Source organism: Dipodomys merriami, unplaced genomic scaffold, assembly GCF_024711535.1.
Source record: "Dipodomys merriami isolate MVZ:Mamm:240054 unplaced genomic scaffold, mDipMer1.0.p SCAF_12, whole genome shotgun sequence".
NCBI classification, from domain to species: Eukaryota; Metazoa; Chordata; class Mammalia; order Rodentia; family Heteromyidae; genus Dipodomys; species Dipodomys merriami.
Genome location: NW_027202493.1, coordinates 42,513,382 through 42,533,239, shown reverse-complemented (window position 1 = coordinate 42,533,239; position 19,858 = coordinate 42,513,382). Strand labels below are relative to the sequence as shown.

The 19,858-nt window shown below is 42.4% G+C and overlaps 1 protein-coding gene across 1 annotated transcript in view; it reads right to left on the bottom strand.

Moving 5' to 3' along the window:
- The window catches only part of Elp3 (elongator acetyltransferase complex subunit 3), a 56,230-nt gene that overhangs the window by 28,276 nt on the left and 8,096 nt on the right, over positions 1 to 19,858 (bottom strand). Inside the window, exons 6-10 of the mRNA XM_070016746.1 lie at positions 18,735 to 18,803; positions 18,020 to 18,174; positions 5,117 to 5,278; positions 3,761 to 3,887; positions 1,669 to 1,862 (exon numbers count right to left, since the gene is read on the bottom strand). Of these exons, the coding sequence (XP_069872847.1) occupies positions 1,669 to 1,862; positions 3,761 to 3,887; positions 5,117 to 5,278; positions 18,020 to 18,174; positions 18,735 to 18,803 (707 nt within the window). The remainder of the gene's footprint in view (positions 1 to 1,668; positions 1,863 to 3,760; positions 3,888 to 5,116; positions 5,279 to 18,019; positions 18,175 to 18,734; positions 18,804 to 19,858) is intronic.

The window sequence follows — 19,858 nt, the reverse complement described above, 5'->3', positions numbered from 1 at the left end:
TAAGTAGACTAAAGAAGGATACTTGCATGCAGTGTGAGAGCCGGAAAGTGAAGCTGGGGTCACTTGTTTGGCCTCAGTTAAGTGGGGTGACAATTTCTGTTGCTCTGCACAAGTACGGGAAAGATTTGTGGCAAGTCTCACAAGTATTTATCCTGAGTCACTAATTCTTCAAGCAGGCAAATTTGCAAATATGAAATCTGCCTATAATTAAGACTTGGTGTTATGTTCTTCTCGTTCTTACAATGTTGATCTAATTACAATTACCAGTGTGGACTCACAGATTGTTATTATATTCATCTGGCTATAATCTGCTAATGTGATTTAGTTCATACTGAAATTGCCCCATGCTGGGCCTAAGGGAGCCTTCATCTGGACTCTCTTGTACTTCTCTTGAACACACTTTTATTTTCTGGCCCAAAAAGTTACAGCCAGGTTTACTTTCCCTGTCTGAAACCTGCAACGAGCCATTCCTCTAAAACAGTAACAACAACAACAACAAACTCATTATTCTTTGTAGTAGAGGACGGTATTTAGAAACCGTGATGGTTCATCTTGATTGCCAACTGAACTGAATGGAGAAGTGCCTACAGATCAGTAAAGTTCCAGCAGTCCTGTCAGTGTCCCCCGTTCCTACAGTGTAACTGCCTTCTTAGATGACCAGCTTAGCACCTAGTCTACTGAGGACATCAACCTGTGAGTCACCAGTCAGCTGCCGCTATCTTTTCTGCTCCCCTCCATCTCCTAAAGAGATCCTCCACCCCCATCCACCTGGTCAGCACTGCACAGGAGTGAATGCCTTGCTCCCTGTATTCAGGTTTCAGCAGCCCCTGTCTGGTCCACGTGAGTCACCCTGCAGCCTCTTAGGCCCCTGCAGTTCCCTTGCCTCCCTCACAGGGACACCCAGGTTGCTCTCTCTCATCTGTCTTTACACTGAATTATTTCAGAGGAAGGAAAGAAAGAGGAAAAGGAAATTGAAAGGGAAGAGGAAGGATAAAGCAATGATTTTAACAGCTGATTTTATAAGCAATTTGGATCCTAGAGTTAGGCCACTGACTTAAAACTTTCCTTAAGGAGCTGACAATTTGTTTTCAGTATTCACTTTTTTCTGTAATTAGAAACATACTTTTTATGTGTAGTGGAGTTCTGGCCACAGTGGCTGATTTTATTTGCCAGTCACTCTTGGTCTTGTATTTGTAACACTGAAGCATAGGTAGATTTTAGCAGGGTGGTAGGAGTGAACCCTTATGACGGAACATGGAGAACAGTTCTGTTCTGACCAGAGGTATGAAGGTAACTCAACTCAATGCTACGTGATGTTTCTAGTTAAAAACCAGGTTGCTGGGTATGGTGGTCCAGGCAGGACGAGTTTGAGGCCAGCCTTGGCTACAAAGCAAGACCTTGTCACAAGAAACCAACAACAAAAAGCAAAACCAAAAACCAGCCAGCCAACAAAAACAAAAGGCACAAAAAAATTAAATGAAAAATGTAACGATTCCAAACGTGATCTTATCTGTATCTCTTAGGAAGAAAAATAGATTATTAAGCATCTCATGTTTAGTACAGAAACTTCAAAACCCTCAACATGAAGTCAGACTATTACCATTAGAAGCTGTAAACGGATTAAAAACTAGGCACCCATTATTCGGGAAATAAAAGACAACACAGTACCTTTGCACTCGGTACACTCGAGTCCAGGGAGGCACAAGGGCGAGAATCCGAGCCACCAGCTCGATCAGGTCACTGGGAGAGTAACTCTTGTATCTTCCTGATTTCCAAAGCTCATATAGCCCAGTGCCACGAATCACCAGGGTAGGGTAGAGTTTCAAACCGTCAGGGCGGAAAGCAGGGTTCTCGAAGAACTCCTAGAAGTTGAGAACAGAAAGCCGCTCCTGTGTTAGTGATTCTATCCACAGCAACCTCAGTCCTGGGCCAGCATCACTCGCACTCCCAGCAGACGCTGGGCGGCCTTTCTTTCTGTGAAAGGGCAGGTATGTGAGAGGATGCAAACGCCCTGTTCCCAGCGTTCACCGGAGCAGAGCACCTGTGTGCGGGACTGCAAGGCCCCCCCACCATGGGATCTGGCTGGCACGCACCACTCCATGGAGCTTCCCACATCTAGCCAACTTTCAGGCCAGAGCTTGTTGTTCTTCAGAGGGGCCTTCCTGACCTTCAAGTACTCCCTGTGCCAATCCATCCTCCTTTAAGAATACATTTGTTTAAAATTTTTTAAAGTTGTGAGGTAACATTCCCCCCATCCCCTGCCAACAACAACCTGAAAAACATTAAAAAAAAAAAACAAACCCAAAAACCTTAAAGTATTTACTATCTGGATCTTCTCAGAAATGGTTTGCTGATCCCCAGAGGTGACAATTTTGTCCTCAAGCCAACTGGCACCGTTTCTCACTGGAGATACACACTGTCCATTTGTTATCTGGACACTGAGCAATGCATCTAACTCATCTACTTTTGGCACGGTCATTTTTCTGTCCCACGCGGTCCCTGCTGGCTGCCTCATTTCTTTATTTGGGCTGCAGTAAGGAGGCCCAAGGTAGGCATTGTCCTTCGCATGACTTTGATCTGCCTTCATCTGGGTTGCACTTAGGTCCGGAGGTGAAGGTGGACTCACACAGTTCCCTCCAACTCCCGCCGCCCTCTCCAGCAATGCTCTATCTCAAAAATGCAAAAAATCTTTTGCTACATTATTCTTGTAAAGCTTTCTATTGTTTAACTTGCTTTTCAAAGAAATGCAGCAGCAGAGTTTCCGATCTCATTGATTTGTTAAAAGTGTTAAGTGCTGTATTCTTTGGGCACCGTGTGGTCTTAGAAATAATTGTTTTGTGGCTTTCCCTGTAACATTTCTATTTTAGGGATTCACCAGATCTTTAATAAATATTCTAATAGATATTCTAGCCGGCTGCAAGGAGCCTGTATGCAAGCCATTCTCCATCAAGTCTGAATCCACATTTGAATGTGAGATTTCAGGAAAATACTTCTGGTTCTGGGAGAATTATGGACTGATAGACTCTTCTTGTAAGAATAAAGATAGTATGAACTGATTCAGACAATTAAAATATGTTGCATTCATTTTCTTCCCAAACAACAATAAAATAACAGGAGGGATTTTTAAAGGGAATAAAAATTTTGAAGAGCAAAGAGAACAATAGAGCAGGCAAGGAAGGGACAAGTGATATCAATATATTTTTTGGAAAGAGAAAATGGCTGACTACTGGGACATGGAAAGGAAAACTGGGAAAAGAAAGATACTGATGGAAGGCCAGTTCAGTCATACCAGAGGTCCAGACAGGTTCCCAGATCAGAAGGCTTTGGAACCAGGAAGGATGGGAGACAGACATGGAAATAAAATACCCCTTCTTTCTGTGTAGGCCGATGGTAAGATCCATTCCCTGGAGAAACTGGAGAGCATCTGAACTCCAAAATTCTAGGCACACAGGAAAGGCTGACGACAGGGAAGAGCCAGTCTGCCAACTGCACTCTGCTATCCACTCGCCAGCAGTCAGTTCCTTTACCATACCACCAAGCAGGAAGAAACCCCTGTGTGTGACTCTTTAAAAGATGAGAAATTTTGTCTGGCAATTGGGGTTGGGGTGACTCTGTTTATTAGGTTTCTAATACTCTATAATGAGGACACATTGCTTTAGCAACAGAGAGATTCAACAGCAAGCCACAAGAGGAGAGAGTACGTAGTAAGAAGCAGGCAGTGAGTGGGATTGTACGTTAACTGGTTTAAGGTGGCACTTACTATGAACTGTTCAATGTCTCGTTCGAGTCCCACGTTTGGCAGGTCAGGCATCATATGAGCCACAACTTTGAACCCAGAATCTTTGGCCAGGTGGAATGACTCACATACTGCCTTCACCGTGTGGCCCCTGAGAAAAGAAAATTTACTACTTGTTACACAAACACATGGACAAAGAGGCCACCACGAGGGGTGGGTGGAAGAAGACTACCTGAGACCAGCCATGTGGCTTAGGAAAGCCACATTTCACAACTCACCTCTGAGGAGGCCTGAAGGAAATCGTTTTACTGATTTTTCTCAGAAATCCCTTCATGTACTTGCTACAGTTGTAGAAGTAAGTGACAGGTAGACAGAATTAACGTAATACTAATATATACATGTATATTGTACATATATATTCAAGTAATATTAAGATTATTTGGCTCTGCGTCATCAGTCAGAACAAGCTTACTATGTAAACACCCACATTAAACAAGATCAACGTGGTCAGCGCCATGCAGAGCTTCAGCTTCCTTTAAAACAGGAAATACAGGGAGAGCGAGAGGAAGGGAGAAACCTGACACAGCCAGATGTCACTGGGGGCGCAGAACTGTGGAGAAGGTGGAAACGGGGTCCTGCGGACAGACCCTCTCAACCTAGCTTTCTAGAGTCATGCTCATGCGTTAAGCAAGCCTGGCTAGATGTCTGGGGCAACCTGGTGTCGACTTCTCCCCCCACAGCCTTCTGATTCACTGCAGTTTTGCTGGCCTTCTCTCAGGTTTTACACCACTGGCCTTGAGTCCTGCCTCCAGCTGCCCACATGAAGAAGCTGTGTGAGGACAGGGAGTGGTATGCATGTGTTCATAGGCAGCTAGAAAAGGTTTCTTAGGGAAAGACTGAAGATGAATGGAGGGCACTGACTGAAGAAAAAGGGTGAGTTTGAACTAAGCACTGATGTTCACACTAATCCTAGTCACTCAGGAGGTAGAGATTGGGAGACAGTAGTTTGAGGCCAGTCTGAGCAAAAAAGTTCATGAAACCCATCTTAACCAATAAAAAAAAAACTGGCTTGGTGGTGTGCACCGGTCATCCCAGTGACGGGGGAAGCATAAACAGGATTATGGTCCAGGACAGTGCTTGCAGAAATGAGACTCCAGTTGAAAAATGCCTAAAACAGAAGGGACTTGGGGTATGCCTCAAGATGTGGAGCCAAGCATAAGGTCCTGAGCTCAAATGCCAGTATTGCCAAGGGGAAAAAAATGGGCAGAATCCCAATCCTCTTTTCCTGGGCCTGGCTGCAGGAGGAAAGGCTGAATGTGAATACAGAGAAAGCCAGCAGGAGAAAGCAGGGCTTGTGCAGGGCCCTTGCCAGTGGCTTACCTGTTGGTGTCTCTGGCCACATCTTCATAGACACTCTGTACCCCAATCTCCAGCCTCGTGCAGCCATAGGTGAGCATGTCACTTAGGTGCCGCTTCATGCAATAATCTGGTCTGGTCTCAATAGTAATTCCAATACACTTCGTGAGGCTTCTCTCAGAATACCTGTGGAGCACATCCAAACGTAACCCACCTGCCACCTTCTGGGTCATTCACCTTCTCTAAGTCCTCCCAGACGTGGTTTGGTGTGTGGGCTCTGGAGCCGGGCTGTCTTTGCTATTTCCTTACTATGCAAACGTCAGTGCTATTAACCTCTCTTGCTTCAGTTCCTTTTATCTGGAAATGACAATAATAACAGTACCTACCCTTCACAGGACCGACACGGCTGAACCCGCACATCGTAATGTTATTATCATTATCGTTATTATTCTCATGCAGTAGGCTGCAACCGCAATCGCCTTGAAAACAGTGATTGCAACTGTGAAAACCTATTTTTCAATTCCTAGCAACCATTTTTCATGCAAGTAAAAACCATCTGCTGTATTTATTTTCCACTCTGTATTTTAGAGTCATTTTAAGGAAAAAAAAGAAGATGGATAGTGATCACAAGAATAATTTAGAGGAAATGCACAGAAATCTTTCCATAGAAGCCTATTAAATGGATCAGTAATTTACAAAATTAGGAAATGTTTTTGTCATTCCATAAAACTGAGTATCAGAGTAGTGAACACGCCCCTCCTCCCACCACTGGATTCAGGTACTGGCTGAAGAGTGGCTGGAGGACCACGGATGCCACAGAGCATCCTCTCTGAGGACACACAGGGGAGCTGCTGCAGGGGAACAAGGGCTCCTCATACGTCAGCCCAGGGGCTTGGGACACTCACTCTGGTAGGAGCCACTGCGGTCCCAGCACCGAGTCATCTACTCTGCTGACAGGGAGGACCTCTATCCAGCAACACTTGCCCCATCATCACTTGCAGGTGAAGACACTTAGTGTGAAGGGAATGCACAGGTTAAGGGTACAGAGCTAACAGAACCAAAGTGAAGTTGCGTCCACCTAACTTTAAAATCCTTGCTACGTGTCAAGTGCCACATTGTATGTACAACTCAGCCTGCAACATCAGACTTCCACTGAACATCTTTCATGGCAGAATCCAATCATTGCTTTTGGCACACCCTTCCACAGCTTCCACAGTTCTTCAGGGGAGTGTGAGGGAATCTTTCTGGGCCATTTATTTCCGTTCTTTCTCAAGAAGTTTTTAGTTTTTTAATTTGCAGGGGAGGGGTTAGAGGAAGGGGAGAGCAGTGGGGAAAGGAGTGTACTGGTACGCAGGCTTAAAACTCAGGGCCTGGGCGCTATCCCTTAGATTTTTCACTCAAGGCTGGTGCTCTACTCCGTAAGTCACAGCTCTAGTTCCGGCTTTTTAGTGGCTAACTGAATGTAAATCTCATGGATTTTTCTGCCTGGGCTGGAGCTTAGCCTCTTGAGTAGCTAGGATTATAGGTATGAAGCACCCAGTTATGTAGCTTCTTTTTAAAAGCAAAAACCACAGATTTTGTAATTACTTGGTTAGACTCATTTCCTCATTTCTATTTGTCAGTATTATAGAGAAGTAAAGATTGCTAAGATAGAATGAATAATTTTAAGGCTTTCATTCTAGACCGTCACATTCTTTTGCCCTGCTTATTCCAGCATTGTGGGGTTTTATACCAGCAGTAATACAATGAACAGTAAGCAACTAGCATACAATTATTTAAAGATGAGTAAGATCAAGGGCTCACACTGCATCAAGTCTTGCTTACGAAAGGATAATAAACCACTGGGCTTGTCTGAGACAAAAAAAATCAAGGTGCCATGGCTCTAACAGCTGTGACCCAAGGGCATAGATGACAGGAAGTACACAATGTCATAGAACAAATGTAACTCACTTGCTTCCAACAGCAATTATATTATGGAATTTAGGAAAACCCTCTTTTAAAATTAAAATAAGTATTGACAGATTATGAAGAAAAGCTGACAAAAGACAGAAGATGGAAGCTCTAAGTGAGAGTATAAAAAGTAAATGAGGGAAGTGGCGCTGTGGCTCAACGCTGTAGAGTGCTTGCCTTGAGCAAAAGAGCTCAAGGACAGAGCCCAGGCCCTGAGTTCAAACCTACATGCCCGCCAGTCCCCTCCCCCCAAACAAGGTAAATAAGAACCCAGGACTGAAAAGCTGTACTACAAAGTGCATTAGTATTTCTTAAAAGCAGTGCCTTTGGGTGAGCAAGCTGGCTGTGTCGCAGTAGCTTGCATCACTGGGAAAGAACTAGAGGGCAGGCAATTCCAGCAGAAGGAATCTGTGCAGAAAAAGGGCACATTCCTAGGGTAATCCTCCTATGGAGAGAGTATCGAAGGCCCCACCGAGGGCTGCTACAAGGATGGTAAGGTCTCTTTGTAACTCAGAACACACACAAGGCCACAGAGCCAAACATGGTTCTCAAATACAGTGTTTTAACCACACTTCAAAAGCTAAGACAGGACGACAAGCCATTACCTTTTGCAAGTAGCAGATGAAGGAGGAAAAAATAACAAGTTTTGAGTCAGTATTTTAGATTTCTTTCCAGAATTGTATTTTCACCTGAAAAGCAGTTAAGTAGAACTTACCAAATTTGGAAAACAGAAATGATAATGGGACTATTTTCTTAAACAACAAAGTATAAAATTGTGCTTCTGAAGGGACACTGTATCTTTTAAAGGAGTTTTTGTTAAAGCTTGGTGTGCCCTCTACATCACACTAAACCTGCTGCTTCATTTAACAGAGCTGAAAAGCTATCAATATAATTGTTCTTTAACATGCAAATATATGCATGCAGGGCTTTAATTAATGTGGGCTGACATATTTTATGGTCTGTGATCATCCTCACCGCCATTCAGAAGGATGGCTCTTTCAGTCCTTAGGTCAAATCCCAAGCCTTTCTGAGGTCACAGACTTCGCAGGTTCTTGGCCACACAGGAACTGTATATACTTCTCAGAGACAAAGCCAGGGTTAGTACCAGGCTCTTCTCATTCCAGTTCCACTATTCATGTTTTTTTTTTTTTTTTGTGGTACTGAAAGGTTCATCTTAGGCCTACAATCCACCTATTTAGGGAGATACTAAATTCTATACTTTTTATACCCCAACAAGAACAGCATCAACTATTAAAGATGCTAATGTTCTCTGGGAAGTATAACTTAAGCCAATAACTTATAGTGCCAGTTTTTCCCCCTTATTTTTATTTTTTATAGTTAGGGGTAGGATAGGGAGAGATATGCCAATTACATGGGAATTTAAAAGCAAACAAAGCCATGCTGCCCAATGATATAATGAGCAAAACAAGCCAGGTGTGTGCATGTCTGTCATCCCAGCTAACTGGAAGGCTGAGTTCAGGAGGAAGGTAGGTCAAGACCAGCCTAGGAAAAAAAGCTCACGGGATTCCATCTCAGCCATCAGCCAGCTTGTAACAGCAATCTGTCATCATGGGATTCCATCTCAGCAAGCCGTAATACCAACCTGTCAACCCAGGCACAGGTAAAGCATGGAAGAGGATTGTGGATCTGGCCAGCGAAGGAAAAAATGAGACCTTATCTCAAAATAACCATACGTAAAGGACTGCAGGTATGGTAAAGAGCAAGCATGAAGCTCTGAATTCAAACCCCACAATTTAGATAATAACGGAATGAAAAGAATGAAGCTGAAACCTAGCAATAATAATCAAAGTATTTATGCTCTCAGCTCTACAGTTTAAAGGCATGGACTGCAGATTAGAATTTAAAAAAAACACACTATTTCCTGCCTACAAAAAAAATCATACTTCCTGGCAAGGATACACAAGCTTAGCGTGAAAAGACAGGAAAAAAAAGATCTTGCAAGCAAATGGAACCTGAAAACAAGCAAGAGTAACTATATTTACATCTGACAAAGAAGTTTCAAACCAGAATTACTCAAAAAAGACAAAGAAGTTCACTTTATATTGATAATGGGAATGATCCTTCAAAATGCCAAACTGTAGACATATATTTATTAAATATTAGTACAAATTCATAAAACAAACACGACTGAATATGAAAGCACAGACAGACCTCACGCCAGTAATAAGGAACTGCACTACCCTCTTTCACCACACAGGTTATCTGGACCTCTCTCTCCCAAACAGTAACCAGGAAACTTCAGAATTAAACAATACTGATGATCAAATGGACTTGACAAACATCTATAAAACACTCCACCAACAACCCGCAGTATGTATGTTCTCACCAGCCTATGGAATATTCTCAAACAGCATATTTGAGGTAATAAAGCAAGTCTTTATTTAGCACTCAGGGTCCATTGCTAAGCAGGTGCTCTATCACGGAGCCACTCCTCCAGCCCTTTGGCATCAGTTATTTTTGACAAAGGGTCTTACTTCCTGCCCGCGCATGCACTTGGACCAACAGCCTCATTCTGAGTGTTGCCATTGCTAGAATGATAGATGCACACCCTCACACCCAGCTTCTTCTGTTGAAATGGGCTCTCAAAGATTGCTTTTTGCTTGGGCTGACCTCAAACCTCCCTGATCTCAAGAATCTATGTAGTGAAGAATATCACGTGTGAATCACATGCCCAGCAACTGGTTGAGAAAGAGGCCTCATACATCTGCCCAGGCCATGAAGTTAACTCTTAACAATATCTTGCATTTTATCATACCACAATGGAATAAAACTAGAAATTAACAGAAAGAAAAACTATGAAAATCTAGAGTTCTGACACAAAAGATGATGCATTATGACCAAATAGGGTTGCCCTAAGAATGCAAGGTTAAACTCTTTAAGAATTCATCATAATGATTCTGGCGGCTGAGATCTGGGGATTATGTTTCAAAGCCAGCCCAAGCAGGCAAGTCTGTGAGACTCTTATCTCCAATAAATTACCAAAAAAGCTAGAAGTGGAGCTATGGCTCAGGTGGTAAAGCACTGGTCTTGAGTAAAAGAAGTTCAGTGACAGCACCCAGGCCCTGAGTTCAAGCCTCCAGGACTGGCAAAAATATCATTATATCACAAATAGGGAGATAAATCATGTGATGCAAAAGAAAAAAGCATCAGACAATAAAACCTCTCATGAGAAAACACACTCAAGTTGTTTGGTGATTCACACTGTGAACTTAGCACTCTGAGGGAGGAAGGGAGGAGATTTTGAGTTTGAGACCTCAAAGAGAGACCCTCTCTGAAAGAACCAAAACAAAATTAAAACCTCTCAATAAATTTCTTAAATATAATGAAGGAAGCCACAAACGCCTTACAAACAATGCTGTGCTCAGTGCTGAAATGTTAAGTATTTCAGTGGGAAGAAACAGCCAATCCCATCGTCCATGCAACCTCTGTGCTCAAGGCCCTGACCCCTGCAGTGAGGCGAAGGGAGAAAGGCACAGACCCAAAAGGAAAAGCAAAACTCATCTCATCTGTGGATAACCTAACTAGGAGGAAACTCCCAACAGCTACAAAAGTAATCCTTGGGATTAAGTATGAGCTTTAAACATTTAACAGCCTTACAGTTAATATACAAAACTTAGCTATGTATATACATGCACATATATAACATTAAAATAATAGATACAAAATATCTGGAAATGAAAATTTAAAAATGAAATTCTATAGTATCAACAAACAAACATTTGAGAAAAAGTTTTATAGAAAGCTTATAAAATTTGTTCACTGAAGATTGTTAAGAGAAGTTAATGAAGTCTTAACAAGGAGACAGACTATGTTCATGACTGGGAGACTCAGTAAGATGTCAACTCATTCCAAAGCATTCTGCTTTTAACACAATTGTAATGCTGATTCACTATTTAAATTACAATAATTAAACCAGTGTAATGCTAAATGTAAGGACTGAAAAACATAAAACATTAATGGAAGAGAAGGGAGCCTAGCCCAGATTTATATAGTCCTTTGAAATGTGTATATTATATATATGCAAATACACACATATATTTTAATTTTTATTTTTTCTGGTACCTGGGCTTAAACTCAGGGGGCCTGGTGATTACCCAGCTTTTTCACTTATGGCTAGTACATATCTCCTCCAGTTAGGCTTTTTGCTGGTTAACTGGAGAGGGACTTTTCTGCTCAGGATAGCTTCAAACCACCAGCACCCAGATGTCAGCCTGCAAAGTAGCTAGGCACAAGCTACCGGCGCCCAGCCCAACCTTCTGATTTTTAACAAAGGTGTTATATAATCCAAATGGCAAAGTTTTTTTTAAAGAAGTGATGTTGAAACAACTAGCTATCTATGCATGAAAAAATAAATCCAAACTCCCTCATACTTCATATAAAATTAATTTGTGATGGATCATAAACTTAAATATGAAAGCTACCACTGTAACCAGAACACAGCAGGAGAAGATCTTTGTGCTTTGGGAACATGTAATCAGTTAGTAGCAGCAATACAGAAAGAAAACAACCACACAGGAAAAAATGGCCAAATCAGACCTCATTGATTCTGCTCAAAGGTATCACTAATGAACAGTTCAAGTCACTGACCAGGCTTTCATTAGTGTAAAATACTAATCTGATAAAGGACTGGGCATCCAGAACATAACCAAATTTTAAAACAGGCAAAACATTTTTTAACAGGCACTATACAAAGGAAATACATTAAAATAGCACAATCATACACTAAAATGCTTAATGTCATTAGTCATCAGGAAAATGCAAATTAAAAATACAATACGATACCATCACACACCCACCAGAATGGCTAAAATTAAAAGGATGCCAACACCATTATATTGGTTAAGATGCAGAACCACCAAATGTGAGCAGCTCACAAATGGCACAACCACTTTTGGAACATGGCTGGCAGCACAAAACAAATGAAGCAAGTCTACTTCAGTTACTACCCAGATAGCCACAAAGGAACTTTTACAAACGTTTACAAGAACGTTCTCTGAAATTCTACTCACAACAGCTATGAAGTGTAAGTAAGCCTCAGTGTCTGTCAACAGAAGAAGGGACAAGCTATGGAATTCTATGTACATAGTGGCACACTACAGGACACTAATAAGTTAGCAACTACTGAATGACCCAATAACATTGATGAGTCTCAAAATACTATGGACAGTAAAGGAAGTCTTGCACAAAAGACTAGAGCTAGATGATCCCATTTGTGTGTGGTTTTAGGCCAGACATCCATGGTGGGGGAAGAATGGGTCTCTCTGGGAGGTGCAAATGAGGATTTCCAGGGAAGGGTGTAAAACAACTTTCTAGAATGATGGCAATGTTGTATATCATAAGATGCCACGCCGACCCCAGTAGAGTCTGCTTAGCATGGGAAACCATCTATCAGACCATGATAGGGGCTTCGAGACCTATCTCTGAGTTTTGGGACTTCACCGAAGTCTACCTCGGAGAATAGGGCTTCTAAGAGGCCTACTCCTGGGAAAAGGCTGGAAAAACCCCTGGGAAAAGATGTGTTTCTGTCTTTCTTCTCCTCATAAGAGTGCCTATCAATCTTTTACTGTTTCTGCTGTTCATTGTACTTACTCATTGTCAACGTTCCCTTATTCAAAGCTCTTTCTTAAGAGTGTTGACGACTCCAATATCTGATGAGTGTCTTAAAAATATGACTAACTCACCAGAGTTAAGTGCTACCCTGAAACCCCTCTTATGAAGGCTAGTAGACAAGTTATAAGTAAATATAAAAGTATTGGGGGTTTCACAAAGTCACTCCAGCAGAAGGAATTGTTAGAAATTTACAAGAAGCTGTAGGCGCGGCTAGAACAGAAGGAATGTATGGCAATTGCTGAGATAACTACTTAGGAGAAAGAACTTCCTGGTACTCTCATTTACTAAGAGACTTGCTAGATCTAGGCCTCCGCGACCTTACTATTAAAGAAGGAACAGGAAAAATCTTATGGGATAATTAAGGCCTCTACAGAAATAAGGTAATGGTGAGATGGTGACAAACGTCGAAACCCATTATATTTCTTAGAGATAAGCCGGAAACAAGTGCCTTTCAGGTGACCAGCTGGTGACCACTAAGAATGAAGCCCTGCAGCAAGATTGTGTAAACTTTTGCCCTTTCAGGCGACCAGCTGGTGACCATCCAAGAACGAAGCCTTGCAGCAAGATTGTGTAACCTTTTTCCCCTTTTCTTATGAAGACTTCTGTTATAAAAGTTTGTTATCCTCTGCATTAAATCGCACTCAGCACTCAGCATCCACTCCTAATGTGTGTGAGTTGTCTGTTTGCCATCTCCCCATCCTATTCCAGGTTCCTCCCCTAGGTATCCTCCGTCGTCCCGACAGAACCCGGTCCGCGGCAGGTGGCGCCCAACGTGGGGCATGAAGCGGGACACGAAGCAGTCTCTTCAGTCAAGGAACCTTGGGAGGTTCCTCCCCTAGGTATCCTCCGTCGTCCCGATAGAACCCGGTCTGCGGCAATAAGAGTGTTTCTCTCTGGGAGGTGCAAATGAGGATTTCCAGGGAAGGGTGTAAAGCAACTTTCTACAATGATGGCAATGTTGTGTATCATAAGTGTTTTTTTTTATACAGGTATTTGTGTCTGTCAAAAAAAAAATGAATCAACAGAACTCTTCAGATGTGTGTATTTCACTGTATGTGAGTTTACTTTACTTCAGGAGGAAAAAAAAATAAAAAACACCAAACAGCAAACACCAGTTAATGTGCATGACAGGTATGTGTGCTAGGGGGAGGGGGTAGAGACTGTACTGAACCGTGCAGCTTACTCTGAAATGCACAAAATGAAGACAAATGGCTGGGCAGTGTTAGGACAGAGGCGATCAAGCCAGTACTGCAGAATCAGGTGATGGCTATGCGGGTGGCTCACTGGGAAACTATCTGTTTCAACCAAAATGCTGGGAATAAAACCATCTCTCTCAAGATGACTAAGGCTATAGCCTAGGTTGGCCAGCATACGTTAAGAACCCTAGCTATCAAACCTATAATCCTACCTACTCAGGAGGCTGACATCTGAGGAGTCTAGTTCAAAGTCAGTCTGGGCAGAAAAGTCCAAGAGACTCGTAATCTCCAATTAACCAGCAAGAAGCTAGAAATGGAGGTATAGCTCAAGTGGTAGAGCATCTTCCTTACAGATCAAATGATAAGGAACAGTACTCAGGTCCTGAGTCCAAGCACCAGTATTATTACAAACAACAACAACAAAACCAAAAAACCCTGGCTACCATCTAAGAAATTGGGGTAGCTAAGGAAGGAAATGGCCAGTATACAATGTGAAGGGTAGGAAAAGATCAGAGCTAAGTCCATAAATCCAAGAGGTTCCTGGCCTGGGGCAGCAAGGCAGGAGGTAGCCTTCAAAGGTTGTTTCCGTCATCACTCAGCAAGTCTACAAAACTGTCTTCAGGGCCTGGTACCTAGCTAGCGTAACCTACCACTCCAACTTTTCCAAGACATGTAAGGATTCAAAGCAACTGATGGAAGGAGCGGAAATGAATTAAGAATTCCACAGGGAGAAAGTGTGACTCATTCACTTCTTGATGGGTAACTACCATTTTAAACTGCATCTTGTGAAGACAGCCGAGGAGCATTAAAGATTGAATGTAAAACTGCTCCTGGGCAGAGCTGATTAAAAAGGAATAAAACTCCTTTAAAAGGGTGTTCTGCATTATCCGACAACATCTGCATTCTGGTGAATGGGTGACTCAGATCCCACGATGGTCGTTCCGTCTCCAGAGCTAAGATTTCTCGAGGATGATGGTCACCAGCAATTGTTGCTCTCCAGAGACTTCTGAAGAGGCTCAGCGGAGGCGTTAGTAATGACTGATTAACAGTGGGCCTCATTCAATGAGCCCTCACAGAGCCCATACCTGCTTTGTCCTTGAAGGGCTCTCTGCTCTTTCCAATTTTCCACCCACAGGGCATGTCTACTTCTTGCTACTAACTTGCCACAAAAACAACCAGGCTCACCTTGCTGGGACTTTTTTTTACCCTGATCTTTAAAATAAACAAACCTTTCATCAACTGAAGAGGAAGGAAAACAAAGCAGGGGCATCTGAGCCAGTGGGGAAGCATGACTTTCACCTGAACAAAGACTCCTAACCTTAAATTTGTAGACATATCTGCCACCAAGTAATTTTTAGCTTAAAATTTCTAGCCTGAAATCAGTCTTTGAATAAAACTCTACTAAGAAAAGGTCTGGCATCTAAGTAGTGAAAACAACTAGTATCCATTTGTAGTAAGATAAACCTGAAGGGTAAAGGGGAAACGCTGGGACAAACTCCTCAATGACCCCCCTCCATGCAAGGTCAAGCCACAAAACGTGAAAAGAAGAAATTACTGGATCGTTCCTTGTCTCACAATGATCTAACATCTGAAAATAATTTTCTGTCTCCAATCCCCTCAAATCCCAACTCCTATTTCAAATATTATGGCTCCCCTAGTAACAAATAACAATTCTACTAGAGGGAGTCTGTAGTAAAAAATCTTCCATAAAACAAGAACACACAAGCTAGCTTTTCCATATTGTCTCATAAAAGGGACTAAAACCAAGTAAGACACGGGAGTGGGCAGCAGACCCGGGTAGTATTACAGACTGATTTTTATGGCACCCAAATTGTACTCTTATTACTTCCTAGGAGCCATTCATGAGATCTGTGGCAATGAAAACTCCAGTCATATATAAATTTTTATCTGAAAGAAAGTGTGTGTTGCCCTCTTGAGGCAAATTCAAGAATAGAAACGAAACAAGGCTGCTTTTGCCTAGCTCATTACTGGAAGAGGCTTTGAAGGGCTCTGGGGGTGGGGACTCATGTCATGATCTGAAGCTACAGCGTTAAAACTCCAAACCCCATTTTCACTCTGAGAGACAACTTTTTAAAAACATCACTAGGCATGAAGACAGTTCGGCACAAATACAATTCTCACTCTAAGAAAGAAGCAAAATTGTTTAGAGTTTCAACTGATCAAACTGTCAGGGTAGCTGCACCCTAGGCACCCTAAATTCATCGACAGGACTCTGACCGCTGGCTCACGGAAACCCCAGGCATTCACGAAGACGGCCCATGTTCACGATATTTATAGCTCAATTCCATTCAATCTGCAAGCTGGTGGCTAAGTACATAAACACGGGAGGAAAGACTCTGGAGACTCAGAGCTGAATGAATCTTCTGAGTTACTCCTGCTATACCAATGTCACAGGGCTTTCAATTAATTAAGTTCATTTCCTCCAGATGCATTTTATCTAAGCAATGGTTTGATTTTTCAGGAAGTGGAATAAGTTAGATTACATCATTACTCCTCTAAAGTTTGAAGACTTTAGCATTTTACTAACATGACTCATATAATGATCAAGGTTTTGAATGAGCGATAAAAAGAGACACCCTCCTACCCTACCACAAAAGCCCCGGTGAAAACAGATCCCACTGCCCAAAGTCTGGGTTTGAGGCCAGAATTTACCTGTCATATTCCCTAGCCAATCTAAGGTCACTGCTCTCCCCCCCAGCTAAGTCCTTTACAAAGGCCCCTTGGGTTACCCTGGACACTAATTTTTGAAAGCAACGGAGGAAGAAGGAACTGCACAAATATGTCCCCATCTCTAGTCCATTAGTCAGACAGCAGCCAGAAGACAAGACTGTTAACGAGGTCATGGAGCTCACCAGCTTAACGTTATTCTTCTACCAACGACTGCACTGCAGTGTGTAACGTGGCCCTTCGTCCTTGCTCCCTGGGATCTAAGCTTTTCTGTCCAGGTCCTCCTGTTATCTTCATAGAGGTCTCATTGACTCTTGTTTATGTTCCAGGTCCTCCCATTCAGAGGACTGACTACTTCTGTTACTGTACGCCACATGAAAAATACCAAAGGCTGCTTCTGTCTCGCTCACCAGTTCTTCCAGCATCTGCACCACTGCACAGTGCCTGCTGAGAGTGCAGGCACCAATTGATAAGTAAGAAACAAAACATAGGTTACTGCCTTTCAGCAGTTACTGAAACTGCTGAAAGCACTATTTTGAGACTTTCACTTCTTAAATCATTGAACTTTATATGAAACTCTAGCATTCTCGTGAGAAAATCTGATATGGAAGGTATCCAAAAATTCATCATTCTCTTTTGTCAGTTAGAATTCATAATAAATGAATTAATTCTGGTGTGGTTTCGGTGTTTGCCTCTTCTTAACCCCATGCTGAAATTAAATCACCAGTGTAACAGTATTGGGGTGGTGGTGGGGGGAGTAGGGGCTTTGGCAAGTAATTAGGCCTTGAGGTCTGGGTGGGATGATGCTGTTATCACAGGAAAGTCAAGGAGTCCTGCCTCACTTGTCCCCTTGGGTTCTGCCAAGGAGATGCATTAAGAAGGTCCTCACCAGATGCTGGCACCTTGATACTGATGTGCCAGACTCCAGTGTGGCAGGACAAGATGTTTCTACTCTTTACAAATTGCCCAGAGTCACGCATTCTGTAACAGAAGCACAAAACAGACTAAGACAGGGCCCATTTGTTAATTAGTTAATAGTTATTAAGTATCCATTACTAATAAATTAAGTTTTAAATACTAGTCACTGGCCTTGCTGATTTTAGAGATAAATGTTTTGAATAAAGAGTGCCCAGTCTTTCCTTGGAAGGGCTGACAATTCAGCACAACCCAATCAAAACAAGTACTAGTGTGGGTAGCTCACGTCAACCTTCTCTGGTTGAGGATACAAACACATCAACAGACCATATACACTTGCTTTAAAGGATTATTCCAAGGAAGACAATGCCTTCCACAGTCAGGAGAGAGCATGAGAAGTAAGAATGCACACGGTGCACACAGGAGTCCTCCATCAGGAGAGAGCATGAGAAGTAAGAATGCACACGGCGCACACACGAGTTCACAGGCTGCCACCAGGGGAGGATGTGACAGTCACCTGAAGTGTGATAAAAGGAGACTTTCTTACTTGACTGCCTCGTAAATGTTGTTGGAAGTATGTCCTGATAAAGCATCATGTAAACTCCGGATAAAATAATCTCTGTATTCTTCTGGAAGAGCCATAAACGTTCCACCCATCACAATAAACTCCACTTTGTCCACGCTGTGACCAAGCTGTTTTAACTGAAAGAAACACAAACTCATTAACATCAGGAAGTACTCTTCGAGAGTACTGTAATGTTTCCAATGTTATTCTGCAATGTTTTACTGGTCAAGTTTAAAAATGAGAAACAATTTAACATATTGAACTAATAAAAAAAATAACCATAAGTATGAAAGAAGAAAATCAGTGTTTCAATAAGAAGGGAGAGTGAGAAGTAGGCTGGATGTTGTGGTGCACAACTGTAATCCCAGCACATGGAAAGCCAACTTAAGAGAAGCAAGAATTCAAGGCAATTACTTCTTGTCAAACAACGTCCTTATGCTTTCGAAAATGAGTTTTTCAGAGAATATAAAACCCTTAAAGAGAACAGAATATAGTACAATTTCTAACAAGTAGAGGTTTTGCCCATGCCAGGTATTGATTGCAAAATAGTCTCTTTTCTTTGCATAAATATGAAAAGACTACAAAGGCGTGACTGGAGGGATGGCTCAGAGGTAAGAGCAAGGCCCTGAGCTTAAAACCCAGTACAGCAAATAGGTAAAATTGAAAATAAAAAATGAAAAAGCTTTTCAAAATGCACCTGTTCTATCCGGTGTCTTGTCTGTAGATAAGGGTCATATCTAGCACGAATAGCTCGCATGGAGGTTGGCTAAGAGAAAAAGAGAAAAAAACCTCTTACACTCACATCAAATGAAAAAAGTACAGAGAAATGGAGGGACAGAGGCTGAACAAAGGCAGCAATGGTGCTCACTGGACTCGGTATAGATAATGAACTATATATGACTTGTGGGTGGGGAAGGAAGGGAAAAACTGGGAGAGCGCGCAAGGGAAGGAGTGACATTGTCCAAAAGAAACATACTCCCCACCTGACTTATATAGCTGTCACCCCTCGTACATCACCTTTTTAATAACAATAAACAATTTAAACAAAATAACAGAAAAGTAACTGTGAATGGCTATGTTAACATTAAAATTCTCTCTGTGTTCGAAAACTGAAAACCTGCCTTGGTCACATCTTCCTTTCAGGGTTCAAAATGACATCCTGAGTGTGCCCCATTACCTAAGCAGCTGGGCGTGTCCTGGAAGCACACGGCTGTATGTGCAAATGCTCACTGCATCCTTTAGTCATCGAGGTGTTTAATCCACACAGATGTGCACACAAACTCAAGAGTTAGTGGCCAGACGACCTTTAAATAAGGTTCTTAACCACACATGGCTTGTAATGACAATAGCCTTGATGCTACTGCCCCTCTTGGGCTGCAGTACAGACAGACAGACAGACAGACACACACACACACACACACACACACACACACACACTCTCTCTCTCTCTCTCTCCACTCTATAAACAATGGATTAGCATAAAAGTTTCTCTGAGAAATGTTGAAGGAAAAGCACAAGGTACAGAACACTTTGCCTATACTGACTTGGAGAGTGAAACAAATATGCATGTGTTCAAGTCCATAAGACAGGTCTGGAGGATGTAGAGCAGCCCTGTCTGACTTCTGTGGAGAGGAACAGAAAAAGGTGGCTGGGCATCGGAGGAACTGTTCCACCAAATAATCAGGATATATTTTGAAAGCTGAACTATGAAAAATGACAGGGGGTGGGGATGAAACCATGTATGAGGAAAAACAGTCATCTGCCGGCGTGCATCTGATGTCACCAGAAGAGAGGGCCTCCTTCCATGGCTGCTCAGGGGTC